The 20623-nt window shown below is 34.2% G+C and overlaps 1 protein-coding gene across 1 annotated transcript; it reads right to left on the bottom strand.

Annotated features, from left to right (window-relative positions):
- Nucleotides 1–301: 301 nt before the first annotated feature.
- On the bottom strand, nucleotides 302–20127 carry LOC134229366 (acetylcholine receptor subunit alpha-type acr-16-like). The gene is made up of 10 exons (XM_062711112.1): nucleotides 20026–20127; nucleotides 17701–17748; nucleotides 17336–17410; nucleotides 14816–14893; nucleotides 14664–14693; nucleotides 14242–14379; nucleotides 13813–13950; nucleotides 9766–10133; nucleotides 2715–3280; nucleotides 302–1084 (listed from the first exon to the last, which is right to left on the bottom strand). Exons 1-10 carry the CDS (start codon nucleotides 20026–20028, stop codon nucleotides 471–473), a joined length of 2058 nt encoding a protein of 685 aa, XP_062567096.1. The 5' UTR covers nucleotides 20029–20127; the 3' UTR covers nucleotides 302–470.
- Nucleotides 20128–20623: the final 496 nt, after the last annotated feature.

Here is a 20623-nt window from a genome sequence, read left to right on the forward strand (position 1 = left end):
GATTTGACAAAGTAAAATAACAAAGGAAGCCGCTGTTTGAGAAACGTAGAACCAAGTGTCTTAAAAAATTAAAATTAATCAAACCATGTCTAAATATTTCATCGAGCATCCAATTTGATTGAAGACGGACTTGGTTCTATAGGCTCCAGCGAACAGGTATTTAATTTCATACAAACTCACAAAATTAATTTTTATGCAAAAAAGGAGAGGTATATACTGAATCTTCTGTTGAATATCGTGACATTCTTAAGATCTTTAATATAAATTGGAGATACATTCAATTTCTTAAAAAGGTGTCGTGTAATTGTAAAAATCTTATCATATATTTGAAACATGTTTGCACTAACATGTATGAAACAAAATTGACACATGTAAAAATGAAAGAGTGATTCAAAAATGAGATGCATTTTTTAACTTAAAAGTTTTCATAGATGATTATAATAAAAAAAGACAATGGGTAATGAATGTACTTATTTCGATGCTGGAGTAATAACCAAAATAATGATGGTTGAACATAATGTTCCGAAAAGGAAAATCCAAAATAAGATGCGATCCACGACCTGTGCTACTTTTCTCCATTCCTGAATAACTTGAAAATCTCGATCTTCCTTTTCATGCTTGTCCAAAATAATTTGTAAATTTTTAACGATCTCTTCGTGCGATTTTGTATGCAAATTTTTTACTTGGATTCCTCTTTTTGGCCTTTGGTGCGTTTCGTTTGGTAATAGTCTGACGTCACACCTAACGTCATTATGGAGCGTTGTTCCCTGTCCATCTGTAATAATTGTGTCCGCCATTCCACCATTTTCTAATTGCGCTTCATTCTGAAGTTCCTGAGCAATATTTTCTAACGTTGCTCTTAAAGACATTGTTCTTAAAATTCGATTATTTTGTTCTTGGTTTATTGATGGTAATCCATTACTTTTTCCCATGCATAACATATCATGAACTGGTCCAAGAAGGAAATTACGTAACCACACCGGCACCGGGTGCCTGTTTGGGCCTCTGTGATGAAGATTCAGCACGAATACCGTCATTATTACGGAAACTGATGTCAACGACATTACGATAGTGAGATAGATACCTAAAATTGAAAAATTGGAATTAGAGAGAAATTCGGAGCTAACGCATGTTTTTTTCCTGTAAAATTCATCAATGTATATATTTCATTACTTATAATTTAAAATAAACATTGTAATTAATGGGCATATTGAATTGTTTATAAGATTCCAGTTTTTTCCCTAGCTTATTCATGATTCTGTAAAATCTTATCACAGATTCAGCTGCATGTTACATGTAACAGAATACTGTAAACGGTTGCAATGTGACACTCAACCAACGTCGTTTTCAAAACAAGAGCATCCTTTTTTGCTATAATTTCCTCCTTTGCCAAGGAAGAAGCAACATTTGATACTCATATTTATCATATATTATGACATAAATTATATGTTCAATATGAGTATCTAATGTTGCTTCTTCCAATCAAAATTTCAGGTAGGATTTTCTCCAGTTACAAGAAAATTAGACGGTCGACAAACAATTAGCTTATCCCTCCTGGGCTTTGATCAGCACAGCTAAAATGATTTTAAACTTTTTAAAATAAGAATTAATCAAATATTTGAGATCAAAATTGGATTTTAAAAGAGTAAGATTTTCATATCCAATAATTAAAGGCGGGAATTGTGTATAATTCTTCTCAGTTTCCTCTTTCTCTGATATTCCCTAAGGACTTCTTTATTTCACTTAATGTGAAGCTGGTACAATATCTTCGTCATTTGTATTCCTTCCCAGGAAAAGAGAACTACAAATGAACAACACCATGTCCAGTTTCTATCTTTTTAAACATGACAGACTGCATTAAGGGACATGCTATGTGATAAATTTACAAATTGTTATTCCGGTCATCTGTGCGTTTATTGCAGTCCGTGCTTTCATAGGGACGCGGTTTGTTTCATCTGCAGTCTAAAAAGGAAAATGTTTCTCCCAAAGAGCCAAAAGATTTGGTTATATTGCTGTTGATTCGAAACCTAAGATTAAAATTTAAATATATTCCGAACCCGTCAAGTTCACTTTAGAAGAAATATGCACATAATTCGATAGTCGGTCAAAGACCTGTAAAATCATAAAAACTTGCAAGTTAAAATCTTTAAATTATCCTACATTTAATATACTTCTGTAGAGGAAAATATAACTATCTATGAGTCAAGTCTTTCTCTAAATATACCTAAATACATATTGTGCTAAATATTGTTTACGATCAACATGATGTGGAATATGATGTATGGTGTAAAAAGTTTTGACGGGCGGCAGACCTCACTAATGCTTCCTGGTTTAAGATTGGGGATTATTTGGTAATGATATAATTTGACTTATAGGTCTGCAATATAAGCCGGAATTCCCATAGGGTATCCGGGTCCTGCTCGAGAATATGTCCAGGAAATATGTGATAATAGACGTATCAATGTCATTGCCAAAGGACAGTTTAGAACCATGATCCCAGAAATTGCAGTAATGACAAGATGGTTCAGAACTGTAAAGCTCATCAGAAACCAAAATGATGTTTTCCTCTCAATATGATATTGTAGTACAGGAACATAAAAATATGTTGGAAACACATCACTTCAGATTAATTTAAATTATCACCAATTAAACCTACAATGTGAAAACAACAAAGATATTATCTATATATTGTATATTGTATTGATATTACTTACTGATAAGTGGAACAAACTCGGAAGTTTCTGGTAAATTTTCTGCCACTGCAAGCATAAAGACAGAAAAGGCAAGTAAAACAGTGATCCCGAGTGCTATCTTTTCTCCGGAATCCGGTGGGAGACAAAACACCAACAGCGTTAGCGCTGACATCATAATACATGGAAAGATAACGTTATACATATAGTAAAGCGTTCTACGTCTTATGTGAACAAAAAACGTCACATCCGGAAATGGTTCAGGGCAGCATGTATATTGAACCACGTTTCTTTGAACTCTGACACTTATCAGAACCCATTCACCATTCACGACATAGTTTGTGAGGTCCACTTCTGATGACCTATTAGTGATGTCTACTTGAAAGCCATCATATGTCCATGACCCAAATTTCATTTTACAGATCTGGTCGTCGAAAGGAAAGTAGGTCACGTCCACTTTACAGGAACTTTGAAGTTTGGTAGGTACGGGCCAGAAAACGTTTCCATTGTTTTCTACCATTGCATTTGCCGACATGACACCATCTGTGTACTCGGCTGCACTGAAATGTAATATTAGGAAAATAGACAAGCTTAAAGACGTATTACATTGTAAATTGTTTTGAGTAAGATCTAGCGCATGCAGGTAGGTCGGAGTACTTTAAGGAAATTTATTCGTATATGGGGTTAATGACTGTTGTGTACATTCCGTTTATTTTCTTACGTTAAAAGTTTGAGAAGACAGACACATCTGAATATACTAGTACACTGATTTAGACGCCTTTTCCGATCATTTTTCTCTAAAAGGAATCATTGCCTTCGTTTAAACGTTATGGAGAGAGAAATTGGATCTAATGCGTTTCATATCTGGCCGTAGAAATATTTTATGTTGTGGTATCAGCTTTTCTTTTCATCTTGCTCTCTAGAGATGTCATTATATTTTTCTAATAACTTATTTCATCAGAGAATAGTACATGTAAGAACAAAAAGACTAATTTTTGTAAATGTTCATGTACAAATGTCTGTCGCTAAACCGCTGACTAATGATGCGTTTACTGTATATTATTTATCAAATATTTATTATTATCGACCGCAGCAGCTATGGCACGCCAAATTCACAAAAATGAGCTAAACATAATTTCAAAGTTGATAAACTAAGTTTATCGACTGTAAACTATAGTTTACAAACCGTGAACTATAGTTAACAATTCGTTAACTATAGTTTCCATCTGTAAAACTATATTTAACGGTCGTTAACTATAGTTTACGAATGCTAATCTAAGTTTATCTGTCTGTAATAAAGCGTTAACAATAGATTTTGTTGATAAACATAGATTCACGTTTGTAAACTATAGTTTACAATCGTAAACTATAGTTAAGAGTTGTTAATCATAGTTTCACAAATCCTGAAACTATATTTATCAGATCGTTAACTATAGTTAACGGTTTGTAAACTATAGTTTACAAAATCGTGAAACTGTATTTATCAGATAATCTATGTTTTGCAATCGCAAATGATTGTTTTCGGTGTTAAGTATAGTTTACGGTTGTGAAACATAGATTATCTCGTTAACTATGGTTTACAGATCTGAAATATACATTAACGTTGTTAACTATAGTTTACGGTTTGTAAACTATAGTTTACAACCGATAAACCTAGTTTATCGATTGTGAAACTATGATTATCTCATTTTTGTCAATTTGGCGTGCCATAAGCAGCGACCGATCTATTTGTGATTATGTTAGAAAATGCACATGGGGAAATGAGACGTTATTTTTCATTAGTTCAGTAAAATAATTCTTAAATTATAACAAGTAAAAATCTCGATTAAAATATCTTAAAAACTTGCTTTGAACTAAGTATAAATTATTGTTATTTTGTTTCAATTTCATTATCATTTCTCATCAGATGATTGATAATTTATGGTTACATTAAAATAGTTTACAATAGATACTCCCCAGCCCGGGAGTGTATAAGATATGAAAGGAAATCGTCACGATTTTCCGGATAATAATGACGTGGTAAAAGTGCATGGTGAATTGAAAAGTTCTTCAACTAGGCCCTAGTAAAAACTGTTTTGAAAATACTCTACAGCTGAAATTTATGACAAAAAGATATTTTTTCTACATTTTGCACCTCGGCTTGCAGCATAGCCTACTCTGTAGAAACTATGGGCATTATCACGTGACCAAGATCCAGGGGTATCAAGGCGTGGTTTATGTCATTTTGTCATTTTGATTCATGAAAATAAATTCTAAATCATTTATCATTGACTTTTTTTTTTTACATCGATGAATCTATTTATGAGCAAACGCAGTAAAATGTCTGTTTATTTACTTTTTTAAATTATTTATTTTGTTTTGAAAACAGCCTGAAATAAAAAGTACTCAACTGTTTCACCTTTGAATATCTTTCCTTGCATGGACGCTTTTAAAATTGTGAAATAATTTTTTTAAATGCTAAATTTTTTGCGGCCGATTTGATGCTTTGCATCAATTTTACTTGTATTCTTCTTGTATTTACCGGGATAGAGAGAGTTGCATGTATGGTGCGCCGTTTTGATATTTACTGCCAAAAACTGATCTCAACTATTCGAATAAGTGATATCACTTATTCAAATAAGTGATATCACCTACTCAAATAAGTGATATCACCTATTTGATTTGAATTGGTGATATACAACCTTGACCTTTTGACCTTGACCTTGGAGGATATTTAAGTACTAATGAAAAAACTTTAACCTTGACCATATCTTTTGAACGGTAAGGACTAAGGCATTCATACTTCACAAATGTAATCCTTGTGAGAAGACCTTTCATTGGATAACAACAACCTTGACCTTTTGACCTTGACCTTGGCAATTTAGTGCTTCTGAAAAAACTTAACCTTGGTCACAACTTTTAAACAGTAGATGCTAGAACTTTTATATTTCACATATGTATTCCTTGTTGCAAGATATTTCATTGGATACAAACAACCTTGACCTTTTGACCTTGGAGATTTAAGTACTTATGAAAAAACTTTAACCTTGACCATAACTCTTGAACGGTGAGGGCTAGGGCTTTCATACTTCACATATGTAATCCTTTTGAGAAGACCTTTCATTCGATACCAACAACTTTTACCCTTTGACGTTGACATTGGAGTTTTACCTACTTAAAAAAAAATTTAACTTTGGTCACAACTTTTGAACAGTAGATACTAGGACTTTTATATTTCACATATGTATTCTTTGTGGCAAGTCCTTTCATTGGAAATCAACAATTTTGACCTTTTGACCTTGACCTTAAAAATTTGCATACTTATGAAAAAAACTTTAACCTTGACCATAACTTTTGAACAGTAAGGGGTAGGGCTTTCATACTTCACATATGTAATCCTTGTGAGAAAACCTTTCATTGGATATCAAAAACTTTGACCCTTTGATCTTGAACTTGGAGTTGACCTACTTTTAAAAAAACATTTTACTGTGGCCATAACTTGTTAACGGTCAGGATTAGGGTTTTCATCCTTAAAAAAATTCAACTCCAGTGTTACTTTCTAAATAAATTACATATGATAGTATGTTCATATTACCCACAATATGTCATAAAAAATAACATTTCACCCACAAAGACACCGAAAGCGGGGGACCACAATTCTTTGAATTTGCTTGTTTTAATTATTATAAAATTTAACTAATAGGTACATGTCGATCGTCTGTGTTTATTTCCTTATAAATCATTCCAAGTTTAAAATTGGCTTTGGAAGCAATTGAAATACGGGAGGCTGAATGGAGGTGAAAAGAGCTATTGTCCAGACACGAAAATCTTCTCGGTGGAGATGGGGCTAGAAACAAACTTCTTTCTGTTCAATGGACTATTTTATGTTTTATACACTACAGGGTCTGGTTTAAAGGTTGGGCGGGTGTAAACCTTCGCCCAAATGTCATATGCCTATATAACATAATGTCTATCTTTGCAAAAAAAGTAAGAGGTAAGCACACCCCCAACGTTTCTAACGCCTATGTTTAATTTTTCGAGGTGAGGTAAGTCAGCATTGATAGCTGATCTATAGCTTAATGGCGCACCCCTGTGATCACTACCATTTGTCTTTTCAATTGATCTTTGCTCTTTCGGACTATTCAGTAACTTGTTGTTAAAATGTGATACGTTTAAGGGGAAATTTTAAGCGAAATGCAAATTTAGCTATTTGTCCTTAAAACTGGTATTTTATTTTTAGCGAGATGTTTTGTAGCGTTTTTAAAATGCATATTAATAAAGTTATTACAAATAAAACACAATTGAATTTTAGCGATCTCGACACCCTCGCTAATAATGCCAAAATTAAATCCTTGCTAAAAAATTCTACCTAAGAAGGCAAGGGTTTAAATCAGAGATCGTTGCTAATATGTACATGTGAACAACAACACTTGCAAGATTAATAGGAATTATTAAAAATTAATTTTAATCGTTTTCTGAGAAATATAATCCTTTGATTTTTTATGAATTGAAATCAGAATTTCAGTCACCAAAAAATCTACAATATATTCCATTTGATTTACAGGCAATAAGTAGTGTTATTATGGATTAACAAATACTAAGTATATAAGTTCCTAAGTGAGAATAAAATAATTATGAAGTATCTTAACTATTTTAGCGAGTCTAAAATGTAAACAACCGGCTACAGCAGAGATCGTGACCTACATGTACATGTATTGAAAGTTAATTGCAGGGAAGGGAAAGAACAAAACAGAAAAAGGCATTCTGCATGAATTGAAACATGCAATTAAATGAATTTGGGGTTAACACAGAGGCATCTGCGGCACAATAGTCCAATTGACCCAAAATTCACCATTATTACAAAAGTGAAGTTTTTTTTCGCACACTCACCGTAAATTATCACAAAGGCGAAGTTATTGTCACCCCCCTGTTTTTTTTTCATTAAAAAATTCTATTTCGACCGTAGAAATATCGTCCCGATCTTATAAATCTGTTTGGTGCTATCACTGTTGATAAAGGTGAATAACAGCGGGGCACTTATTTCGCTGCTTGTTATTGTCCACTTCATGAAATACTGTGGAACTTCTCAGAATTTAGGATTCCGCATATAAACTAGAAATATGTCCATAGGACATGAATGCCCCGCCGAGGCCGAGGATATATTAGAAAAGCAAAATGAAAATTTGTATGTGTATAAAATTTGATCCGTACGGTTAAAAATGTATGTCAGATCCAGCATCCAAAGCAAGTCTGGTAGTGCCCATCCCTAGATGCATCATCCATGCAAGTTTGTTTCAGGTAGGGCTTATAGTTACTTGGGAATGAAAATATAGGTCAGATCCAGCATCCGAAGCAAGTCTGGTAGTGTCCATCCCTAGATGCATCATCCATGCAAGTTTAGTTCAGGTAGGGCTTATAGTTACTTGGGAATGAAAATATAGGTCAGATCCAGCATCCGAAGCAAGTCTGGTAGTGTCCATCCCTAGATGCATCATCAAAAAGGGTTTTTTTCAGGTAGGGCTTATAGTTACTTGGGAATGGAAATCAAGGTCAATCCCGCATCCAAAGCAAGTCTCGTAGTGTCCATCCCTAGAGCATCATCCATGAAATTTTTCTAAGTAGGGCTTATAGGTCCTTAGTAATGGACCTGTCCAAAAAATTTATCCTGGTCACTCATCTGAAATATGTAGGTTAGATCCAGCATCCGAAGCAAATCTGGTAGTGCTCATCCCTAGATCATAATTCGTGAAAGTTGGTCTGGGTAGGGCTTATAGTTCCTTGGGAATGGACCTGCTCCAAAATTTGAACCTGGTCACTCATCTGGAAAATGTAAGGTCAGATCAAGCATCCGAAGCAAGTTGGAGTGCTCATCCCTATAGATGCATCATCTGTGCAAATTTGTATCAACATGTGAAGTTTGATAACACCATCTTGAATGGTGTTTTAAAACTGAGCAAAACACTTATTTAAGAAAAGTGAGGTTGATGTCAAAAGAAAAGTCAAGGTCAAAAAATGTTGATACTGTTGCATAGCTCTCATCCATAACTATCAGCATATGAAGTTTGATGAAAATATCTTGGATAGTTTCTTTGAAACTTAGCTTTGGACAGAGCTTAACGCAAAGTGTGACGGAAGGACAAAGGACGGAAGGACGGAAGATGGACATGACAAACACTATATGCCCAAGACATATTTATGGCAGGGCATAAAAATTACATTGTTACAATTCTACACAAGGTGCAACACAGCTGGACATCTATCGATGTCATACCAAGGTAGATCATTTTTATTGTAAAAATAATGATTCATGATGTAAAAAGAGCATGCATGTATATTTTAGAGCTATTAATCTAGTTTACATAATATTTAAACTTGTAAATACATTATAATGTGGCCTCTATACTCATAATTTTCAGAATTTACAAAAAAGAAAGTAATTATAAGGAATTTTAAAATGAACTTTGAAGAGGATGTAAAAACTTTAGATTAATATATTTATACTTCTCAAAATTTTATAAGGATCACTAGGTTATATATGTGTAATTTTACCACTAACATAACAACAGACAAAAAATTTACTCAAAAATGTGTTTACTCAGTTTATGAAAGGATATCTATGAACAACATGAATTTTACCAACAAGGAATGCTTGAAATCTTATAACAACACAAAAGGCATTTCATTACCAAAAAGTTAACAGAAAACCGAGAAAAAATTGCACATTTTTTTGGAGAAAGTCCCTCATCACATATATTCGATGCATAAACTAAGTAAAACCAATTGGGCCCCCCCTTGCATCAATGACTGCTTGACAACGTCGAGCCACTGTCAATAAAACCCCCATATTTCCTTTGGAAGGGTTTTTCCACTCTTCAACGAGGGCGTTTCCCCGCTCTGCCAAAGTCGTGGGTTGTGCTCTACGGCATGACAGGGCAACTTGCAGCATGTTCCAAACATGCTCAATCGGGTTTAACTCCGACGAGCGCGCTGGCCAGTCCATACGGACAATTGTCTCCTGTTGAAGGTACTGCTCCACCACCCGTGCGATGTGGACGGGCGTTATCATCCATCAGGATGAACTCAGGGCCAACAGCACCAGCGTAGGGTCTCAACGTAAACATCCAGGATCTCATCCGCATACCGCACCCCCGTCATTGTTCCTCTCTCCAGGACATGCAGATCTGTTCTTCCATCCCTGCTGATTCCACCCCAGACCATGATGGAACCACCCCCATAACGGTCATGTTCACTGATGTGGGTATCATGAAAACGTTCACGTCGTCGTCGCCACACTCGTTGCCTCCTTGTCTGTAAAGTCCAAACAATACCTGGACTGATCGGTGAACAGAACTGGAACCCAATCGTTCTGTGTCCAAGTGACATGGTCTTCAGCCCAGTCCATATTCGCTCCCGCCGGTGTCGCACAGTCAGAGGGATTCGAACACATGCCCTCTGAATCCAGACCTGCAATGTGAAGCCGATTCCGTATCGTCTGAGTCGAGCAATTACCCCCAGGCGTTCAGGAGGTCGTTACGCAGGCTGGTTGCTGTCCAGAAGGGGTGGCGTCGTGCCTGAAGAGCCACAAAATGGTCTTGGCGTTGAGTTGTTGATCTCTGACGACCACCCCCATGTCGGTGTGCTGCTGTACGAAAGTTTGCCTCGTCGGTTCCAGGCTCTGTTTACAACGCTCTGGCTGACGTTTAGCGCATTTGCAACATCACGTTGTGAATAACCAGCGTCAAGCATTCCAATACATCTACCTAGTTGTTCTGTCGTTTCTTGCGACGCCTTACACGTTGAGGGGCCATTGTGTTAATAAACGAGCGTGAACACTCCAGGTGAGTTCTTTTAAATTTTACAAAGAATCACACCGCTGCCTGAGTGAAAATCGTGCAATTGTAGCAAAAGTATAAAATGTGACGCGAAACCATTTCCATGACATGAAATACACGTGCAAGTTTGTTAAAGACATTTTTTTTTGCATTTGGACAAAATATTGCCAGTTATACAGTTATTGATTATCTAAATACATAGAAAATTTAAATGATCCTTATCAAATTTTGAGTAGTTCACTCACCACCTCCCCTGCAACCACTCAATATATACTCAATTGTATTTGATTAAATTATGTACACTTACAGTGGAGTTATTATATATATATATATTAGTTATTTTTATATGCTTCCTATATACTTTTTCCAATTTTCACATATAGTAAAGTTGTCACATAAAGGTACAAAATGATACAAAAACTAAACGTTTTATTCGTCTACTAAGAGAGAAATAACACTTTTTATGGATTATTGGCTCAAAGTTGTACTTAGATTTGAAGCATTTAAAAGCCAACATAGTTCTAGTATGTGTGAAAAATCTGATTTATTTGATATATTTTGAAACCTTAGTCCCTTATTATTCATTTAATTTACATCTAAATTCAATGTTCTATAATAATTTTGAGAAGCAGAAAAGAAGATATTTTCATACGCTACCATTCCGCCAAAAATATAGTCCATGCTAGTTTTCAAATGCAGTTTACCATTTCTATTTAAAGTTGTATAAAATTAAATCGGGAGAGAAAAAAATGGTCTTTTAATTCTCTTGCATCTAAATATAGAAGACATATCAACAAATATACTTTGAGTATTTCATCTACTCAGTAACTAGAGAAGAATCCTACCTTTACAAATGAATAAAAAACAATACCTTTCATATTAGTATAAATTTTCGTATCCCCCCCCGCAAACGAAGTTTGGGGGGTATATAGGAATCACCTTGTCCGTCTGTCTGTATCTCTGTCTGTCTAGCTGTCCGTTGGTCCATTCTGTCCGTCTGTGTCCTGTCCGTATCTTTCTTACCGAGGGACATTAGAATTTACTACTCCATAAAAAGATTGCCCATGACCTAAGGGTGTGTCATGACCTTGACCCAAGGTCATTTGGGGAACTTCAAGGTCACTGGAAGAAAAATTTCATAATTCGTGTCCGGTCCATATCTTTCTTATGAATAAACTTGGTAGGTTCTCATTTCACACAAAGATTGCCAATGACTCAAAGGTGTGTCCTGACCTTGACCCAAGGTCATTTGGGGAAGTTCAAGGTCAATGGAAGAAAAATTTTATAATTCGTGTCCGGTCCATATCTTTCTTATGGATAAACTTGTTAGGATCTCATTTCACACAAAGATTGCCCATGACACAGGGGTGTTTCATGACCTTGACCCAAGGTCATTTGGGGAAGTTCAAGGTAACTGAAAGAAAAATTCCATAATTCCATAATTCGTGTCCAGTCCACATCTTTCTTATGGATAAACTTGGTAGGATCTCATTTCACACAAAGATTGCCCATGACACAAGGGTGTGTCTTGACCTAAGGTCATTTGGGGAAGTTCAAGGTCACTGAAGAAAAATTTCATAATTCGTATCCAGTCCATATCTTTCTTATGGATAAACTTGTTAGGATCGCATTTCACACAAAGATTGCCCATGACACAAAATTGTGTCTTGACCTTGACCTAAGGTCATTTGGGGGAGTTCAAGGTCACTGGAAGAAAAATTTCATAATTCGTGTCCAGTCCATATCTTTCCCATGGATAAACTTGGTAGGTTCTCATTTGACATAAAGATTGCCCATGACACAAGGATTTGTCTTGACCTTGATCAAAGGTCTTTGGGGAATTTCAAGGTCACTGGAAGAAAAAATTCATTATTCGTGTCCGGTCCATATCTTTCTTATGGATAAACTTTGTAGGTTATCATTTCACACAAAGATTGCCCATGACCCAAGGGTGTGTCATGACCTTGACTCAAGGTCATTTGGGGAACTTCAAGGTCACTGGAAGAAAAATTTCATGATTCATGTTTGATAAATATATTTCTTATGGAAACGCTTACTTCTGAAAACCCAGCGGGGGGTATTTTGTCCCGTTTGGACAGTTCTAGTTGTTATTATGTTGTGTCTGACTGGATAAAAAATACTTTATATAGTATTATTTAGGTTAACTACGTTACAATGGGTTACCTTATGCACTTATCGATGAGTTGTATAATGTGATTATTGCAGCCCGGAGGACAGGTGAACGTTGATATTTGACCCGGGTTGAAAATTAACCCGTGGGTATCTTTTCAACGTTTAATTCTGAGACCAAAAGTGTTGAATTTAGACCCTGAGTACGTTGAAAACTAAACCGGGTCGTGAAATTTTGATCATAAAACCGGTTCAAAATTCAACAGCATAAAAACATATATTTATGACTTGATTTTCATAGTGCAACTGTGATCTAATCCATAAGCGCCGGGAACGGGGAGGGGGGCAAGAGATGCTTAAACCGCCCCCCCCCCGCTTTAGAAAATTTGAAATCACCATTTTTTTCAAAAGTTATTAACATCAAAATGTACAACTTTTGTACACTTTAAAAATCATAGACAACTGCTTTCTCAATAAAAATGGAACTAGGATATTTTCCTATCTTCCTTCATCAACGAAAATTACTTTGTTAAAAACACCCTGATTCTACCTAAAATTATACTGAAGTTGATATTAAAAGGAAGTTTGAGCTCCTTGTCGATACCATTTTTGCAGTCTTTGGAGACCAATTCTTACCTCAAAACTTGTGCTCCTTTATTGGCCGACCTGTTCTAATATTTCTATGAATCAGAATCAGAATATATTTTTATAAACTTTACATGACAAGAAGAAAACATTTGCTCTAGAGGATTTGTCACAACTCAACATTTAGATTCACCGATGACGTATTATAGTAACAATAGTTACTTTAATGTCATATGTCGACTGATATGTCCGAGTGAACTTTAAATTAAAGCCACCACTGAATGTACCACAAATGTTTCATGTCTGGAAGTTTTACATACTATGGAAGATGAAGGCCAACTGAAACTACACTGTATAAGAAAAGAAATGATTTTTTTTTTCCAAAGTGAACTTTCCATATTTATAAAGTAATATTCCGCTACTGACTATTGACAGATAAGTTTGTTACAGGGATTTCACCAACCTTGTTTAAATATCCTTTTGTTTTGTCAGATATGGGATGAATATTGTAAAGATGTTACTTTTATAAATCAAATAAATCATTCTCTCTCTTTCTCTCACTCTCTCTCTTTCTCTCTCTCTCTCTCTCTCCATACCTCTAGAATTTCAGCCCTAGCCTCTAACTCTAACAATTTATCCCCTCTATTGTCCAGCTTATCGACGTTGTCCCCTGCTATTACAGTCAACTCAGTCGTCATAGATTTAAGCTGAGAAATCTGTTCTTCCGTCTCTTTCTTTAAAAAAAAAAGAGTTTTAAGGTACAAAATCATTCTTAATGACATTAGCTGGGAAGGTTTATGTTGACATTGTCAGCAAATAAAAACCTATCATTAAATCAAATGCTGACTGACGTTTTTCATCTTTTCCTCTTTTGTTTCCAAGTTAGTATGTTTTTATTTCTGAATTAGAATATCGTTTTCTGTATCGTTTCTCACCATCAGTTAAATGTTATTTTTAAAATATATTTAGGTTTTTCAAAGAAAACTTGTTGAATGTCTTATTGAACACGAAGAAGTACAACTCACTGTTTTGGTCAGTTTTTCAGAGTCGTCCTCTAGCCTACGAAGATCTTCATTCCTTTTTGCCAACTTTTTCTCTTTGGCAATGTCTTTCATTTCTATTGTTAGGGACGTTAATTCTTCAACGGTTTCTTTATTGCTTTTCTAAACACAATTAAGAATATAAAATTGTAAGTAGGTAGAAATTAAATTGCATTTGATTTTCTAGTCAACGAGATTACAGCTTTGACGCCATTAATGATACATTTTCATTGAATTAGCGATTCGAAAAAAAAAAAGAATTAAGGAGCCTGCAATGTTTAAAAAAAATTAATATTCTGCAAATTAAATGATGTATGCTTTGTCTTATTTTTCTATTTGAAATACTAGTAGTTTTATTTGAAAAGTTATACACACTGATGATAATGAATATTGTACAAAACATTTACCTTTTTACTTTTCTGTTTACTTTTCTTTTTCTATAAAAAAAAAAAAACGTACATGCAGTGTTACTTTCGATATGTTTGAAAGGACACCGAATTTGTAAGCTCAATATCAATAACAAACTAAGAAGTTTGAAATGAAAATCTAAATGCTCTACCTTTTCTTTTCCTGTCTTTGTTTCTTCCACAGAAGATCTTGCGTCATTGGTCTTCTTATTTGGAACCTCTTCATTTGGCTAAAATTGTAAATATAATCTTCAAATAACTTTAATTACTCATTTAGTACTAACTTTTTCTATGTAATCATGAATACCCCGGTATCTCAGAGCACTTGAAATTGGTTTTCTTTATAACACTATGTGAAGTGACAAACGAGCAAAGTATCAATATACTAGCTATTCCTTGTGGACTACTGCTCAACAGGGGACTGTTTACTTCTCCTTGGCACCTGATCCCTACCCTAGATTTTTTTTTTTTTTTTTTTTTGGGGGGGGTTCTTGTTAATGCAATGTTAACGTTTTTATATTGTTTATATACATTTTTAGATAGGTCCACATTCCTTATCTTTACCTTTTTCGGCATAAAAAGAGTAAATACGACTGCATTTTATTATTTCTTCACTATACAACGTCAAATAAGCAGCAGTTTTTATTACCATTTTGTGATATTCATTTAATGTAATATTTGCATATCAATATTTTCATTGAATGACATTGAAAAATATTTTATTTTAATTTCTATTGTTTTGATTTATTGAAATCAAGGATATGGAGAAAACGAACAGTATTCAAGCTCAAAAGTCAATGAAACAATACAAAACAGGAGCAGAACAAATACAGATAACATCAGAGGTGGAATCAGGTGCCATTGAGTAGTGAACCTCCCCGCCGACCGCTTATACTCGTCGAGTTTGAAAAAAAATCAGTCAGCATTTGGCTCAATGATCAATTGTATTTGCTGACAAGGTCATTGTATCCACCAAAGGACTTAATAAATGATAACATAAAACAAAACTGCTGATATTCTTGCTTCATCAGAGTTGTTTGTCAATATTTCTCCTTGTCTTATAAATTATTCATACGTAAAGCATGCTCTTGCGTATAGAATCAGCTGAGATATATAAATTTTATATGCAGGTGATGAAGGTATATTGGTGCATAAGTAAGGGAAGTTGACGGTTGAAAAGTTAAAGTTATCAAGTTTATCATAAAGCTTGGTTTTTAGATTACCATTTAAGTCTTTTTCAAGTAAAATATCCAAGTATGAAACAGATGTGTCGAACTCTGTAGTATCTTTTATCCCAAGCTCATCGGGATATATCGTATCTACATAAGAATAGAAATAATCATTGTTAATCGACAATACGTCGTCAATATATCTAAATGTTGAATTGAAGGACATAGCAAGTGTTTTCGTCTTCACGTATAAGATTTTTATGGGACGTGGACACCAGTCCTTCGGATGAGAAGGATATGGAGATAACGAACAGTATTCAATCTCAAAGTCCATAAAACAATACAAAATAGGAGCAGAGGAAAAACGGATCTCCGAAACATCAGAGGTGGGATCAGGTGCCATAAGAACGTGAGCATCCCCTGCTGACCGGTTACACCCGCAATGTACTCCTTGTCATGATCAGGAAATAAAAGGAAAAATCCGTTGTCAATTCAGTCTATAAATAATGGACTTACAATTAGTATGAAAAACGTCAGTCAGCATTTGACTCAATGATAAATTATATTTGCTGACAAGGTGATTGTATCGACCATAGAACGTGCGAAATGATGACTTTAAACGAGACTGTTGATATTCTTGTTTCATCAACTTGCTTGTCAATAATTTACCTCGTTTTAGACATTGTTCATACGTAGAGCATGCTCTTGCGTATCGAATCAACTGAGATATATATACTCCGTATGCAGATAATAAAGGTATACTGCTGCATAAGTAAGGGAAGTTGACGATAGAAAAGTTGAAGTCATCACGTTTACCATATAGCTTGGTTGTTAGATTACCATTAACGTCTTTTTCAAGTAGATTATAAACTGAGGTCTCGTGCCGCAGTAGGTACTGGCACGAAAAAGATTAGTCCCTGCTCAGTGACCTTAAGTGCCGAGTATAAGACAAAATTTGCAGCTCTCCACCGGCAAGTAGTGGCGTCTCCATATGAGTGAAAAATTTTCGAGAGGGACGTGAAACATTTTACTGCTAATCAATCAATCATAGAAGATTTTGAACAAATTCTGCTTCATGGAATCATGGGATATGCTCCCAAAGTTTGTAAAAACTAATCAGATTTAGCAGGCCAGAAGCGTTCATGAATCTTCTAAAGCAAGAAAGTTTACAAATACTTTATTTTTCATTGTCTTATTTAAAAATATCTGCCCCGTCCAGTGCAGAAATGCCAGATTTGAAAAGGAAAATTCAGGAACTATATTTTACATAGCCATGTTTTCACTGAAACTTTGCTGTACTTTCACTCCGCATAGCTTTTGGTTGACGTTTGTTTCCCCACTTTTTAAAGAATTGAAACATCTTACATTCGGTGGGGGTTGTAAGGTTTTTTGTCACTTTTTTTAAGAATTGAAATTTCTTACATGTATATCTTATGGTTCAGTTCAGGGTGACATATTTGTACGCTGTTGTGTGTAAAGACAGACATTTTATGTTATTGTTACCTCCGTCTGTTCAGCCTTTGTTTTTGCAGCAATCAGATCTGTTTCCTCATCTTTAGCTTCTTCTACATTTTTACTCTGGTTGAAATATTCCAAAAATATAAACCATACGATGCACAATATTTCAAAAAAAATATTTACTGGTGCCTAAATAAAATGAATTTTCCGCTGTTTTTTTTTCAATTACCTCATGAAAAAAAAATTCTGAAGCAATTCAATTTACGGCGGGGAAAGATAGCAGTAAGACAAGCAGTATATATAATTTTCATAGTCATTGAGTTGAAATAAAACTTAAACAAAATCCATCCTTAATTAAGTGTTTAAACGTTTAAAAGAATAAGCTAAGCAAGTTTAATGATATACCCAACCTTTTTGCCCCAGAAGGAAACTTTCTTTGACTTGGCTTCTTTTTTATTCTGAAAGAGAAATATAAGTACATGTATATAATTTCATTTTTAACATTAAAAGACAATTACTTATACTATACAATAAGGCAAGCGTTTTGATTATCTTGAAAACATGTAATTACTGCAAATGTATTATATTTAGCGTGTACGATATTTAGCGGAAATTGATTTTTGAACAAGTTAGCTTAGATTTGATTTAGCGCATTCCTCAATGTTCTTATTTATGTGTATATGTGGAAGACATTTAGCGTTGTACTTGAATTAGCAGAAGTTTCTCTCCACCAAAAGCGCTAAAAAGAATACGCAGCCAAATATAATACGTTTACAGTATATTATTTACTCAACATTTAGTTGCTGTGCGATTCTTCTCATATTTCTTTTATTTAAAATTAAATGATATTTTCACAGAATCAAGAAGACGATATCGCTGAGTGATGGTATCAGATTAAAGAGCTTGGTTCACTTTATGTATAAAATGACCCTGTATGTATACCAATTGATTGATTAAAACTAGATGTTCCAATTGAAGCATTGAAATAAAATAGAGATTTAGTGCTTTAATTTCCTCTTAAGAATTTCTCCTAAAAGTCCAGGTCTGGGAGAACTGGCTTTATGAAATTGCAAGGTTCTTGTATTTTAAGGTAAACAGGTATATTTGAGAACTTTCAGCGAAGAAAAAATAATATGAGCGCACTCTCTGATCTAAAAAAAAAATAATCATGTCTTTTAATCAATCATCAGAAATAGTTTTATCATTTACTAGTTGCATATTTTATATCAAAGGTTGCGCTATGTATCAAACATCGAAAAATAGATATAAGAATAGGCCATTTGTGTAGACTTTTTTTAGAATTAGGGTAATTGACGCATTTTGTGACGTCATAATAGAATGACTAGCCAAAAATTACGTCATTTTTGATAGATACGCAATCATCAAAGATCTATGTGATATTAAATGCATTGTTTACTAAAACTAAGCAGTTGTAGTTTTTTTTCAGAAATTCACAGGGCTAAAGAACGCACAAGTGAACCTTGTTATTTGAACATTTTTAAAGTGAATTTTTGACTTAATAAGCAAGCTCAAAAGTCCATTAAGTAATACAAAACTGAAGCAGAGCAAACGGATCTCCAAAACATCTGAGATGGGATTGGGTACCAGAATGGATGAGTGAGCAACCCCTGCTATATATAATTTAAGTAACTCACATGTTCTTGCTATAAGCAAAATATTAAGGGTCGTAACGATAATTCATTGAAAAAATTTGATTTGATATCGATAGGGCATCGTCGAAATAAAGTTAAGTATGAGAGAAAGTTTTGTATAACACACGACTAAGAGAAAGTTTTGAATAACACACTCAAATATAAAAAAATATTTTAGCAAGCTATAAAAAAAACTTAATATGTCGATATCATTACTAGATTGTGTCCTGGACATAACTCTATTTTACCTAGAATCGTTTTTGCTCTGCTCCTGATTTATAGTGTTTGAATCGACCTTTGGCTTGAAATTGTTCGGTATTTCCATATATTTTATCGACCTCCAAGTTATCTTTATCTTTTTAAGTAGGCGGATTTTTGTCCTAAGGTAGGATTCTTCTCTGGTTTCTGACTAGATGAAATATTCGAAGTATATTTGCCAATATGTCTTATATATTTAGATGAAAAAGATCATAATATTCTTTCCTTATCACAATTGTTCAACTTCAAATAGAAATGGTAATCTGAATTTGAAATCTATCAACTATATTTTGGCGAAATTGTTACGTATGAAAATATCTCCTTTTCTGTCTTTCAAATTTTTACAGAATGAAGGATATGGAGATAACGAACAGTATCAATATCAAAGCATGATGAACTTAGTGTCATAATTTGACAAAGACATTTTCCAATGCCGAAGCTATTCTTCTCATTTTCCCTTTCACACCTTTATGCACATCTTTTTTTGAGGAAGCAAAAACGGAAATAGGGAACATGAATATGTTTATAGTTTTTTTTTTTTCTTCTTTCGGTGAAATCACTAAAACATTTAGTATATCTTAATAAGAGCACCTTTTAGGTAGAAAATGTGAATGTACTTCATTTTGTTTCTCTGTGCAAGTCACTAAAGATATCAAAACTTTCACCTAACACATGTGTCCGAAACTGAAAGTTGAGAGATAGAAACAAATTTACTAGATTACCTGACTTCTCAGTTTTTCTTCTAGTCGAATTTTTTTTTTTGCAAAGCGCTTATTTGTCACATAAAAGACAAGGTATATAAATGTCAAAAATGAATTTTCTTACCATTTTAGGATTGATATACCTGGATAATAACACGTACGGTTAAAGATAAAACATGAGTAAAAAAGGAAATACCTGTGTAACATTTAGGGAGAAGGAAGTAGTATCTCATTTTACAGAAAATAGAATAATAGTAAACACGGCATACATCAAGTATCATATAACAAACAGAGAGAAAGGTAGAAAGGTGGTCTGTGTTTTATTAATAAGGTCTTTCGTTTCCAACGGAAGACTTTCTACTGATTCTGAGGGTAAAGATTATTATTCTTTTTTTTCTTCTACTTCCTAGACCGCAACTTTGAGGCCTCATATCTCACTCATTTCTCAACAGATTTCGCTCAAATTTTCAGAGGTTATAGACGTTTATAAACTCTATCAGAATGCAAGCTAAAATTTCAAAAAGTCACTTCCGGTTTTGAGTTATTTCCCTTTAAACGAAAATTTATAGGCTTTCGTTTCCAGATAAAGGCTCAGAGACGGCTAAAGCTGGAGCAGAAATTCTACTGATTTTAGATAAAAGAAGGATTGAAGTTGTGCACATCGGTTTTTGTTTTTCGATTTCTCTATTCAAAATGGCGCTATATAGGGGTCAAAAATTAGA

Source organism: Saccostrea cucullata, unplaced genomic scaffold, assembly GCF_032062105.1.
Source record: "Saccostrea cucullata isolate Sc308-1 unplaced genomic scaffold, CSIRO_AGI_Scuc_v1 ctg16010, whole genome shotgun sequence".
Classification (NCBI taxonomy): domain Eukaryota; kingdom Metazoa; phylum Mollusca; class Bivalvia; order Ostreida; family Ostreidae; genus Saccostrea; species Saccostrea cuccullata.

Bases quoted from the DNA above. Each gene is read 5' to 3' on its own strand.
- LOC134229366 (XM_062711112.1), bottom strand. The intron at 14,694-14,815 runs GTAGAGCATTTA...TTTTTTTTATAG, and splicing joins CAAAGACAGGAAAAGAAAAG to AAAAAGAAAAGTAAACAGAA. The intron at 10,134-13,812 runs GTATGGAGAGAG...TTCACATTGCAG, and splicing joins CTAGGGCTGAAATTCTAGAG to GTCTGGATTCAGAGGGCATG.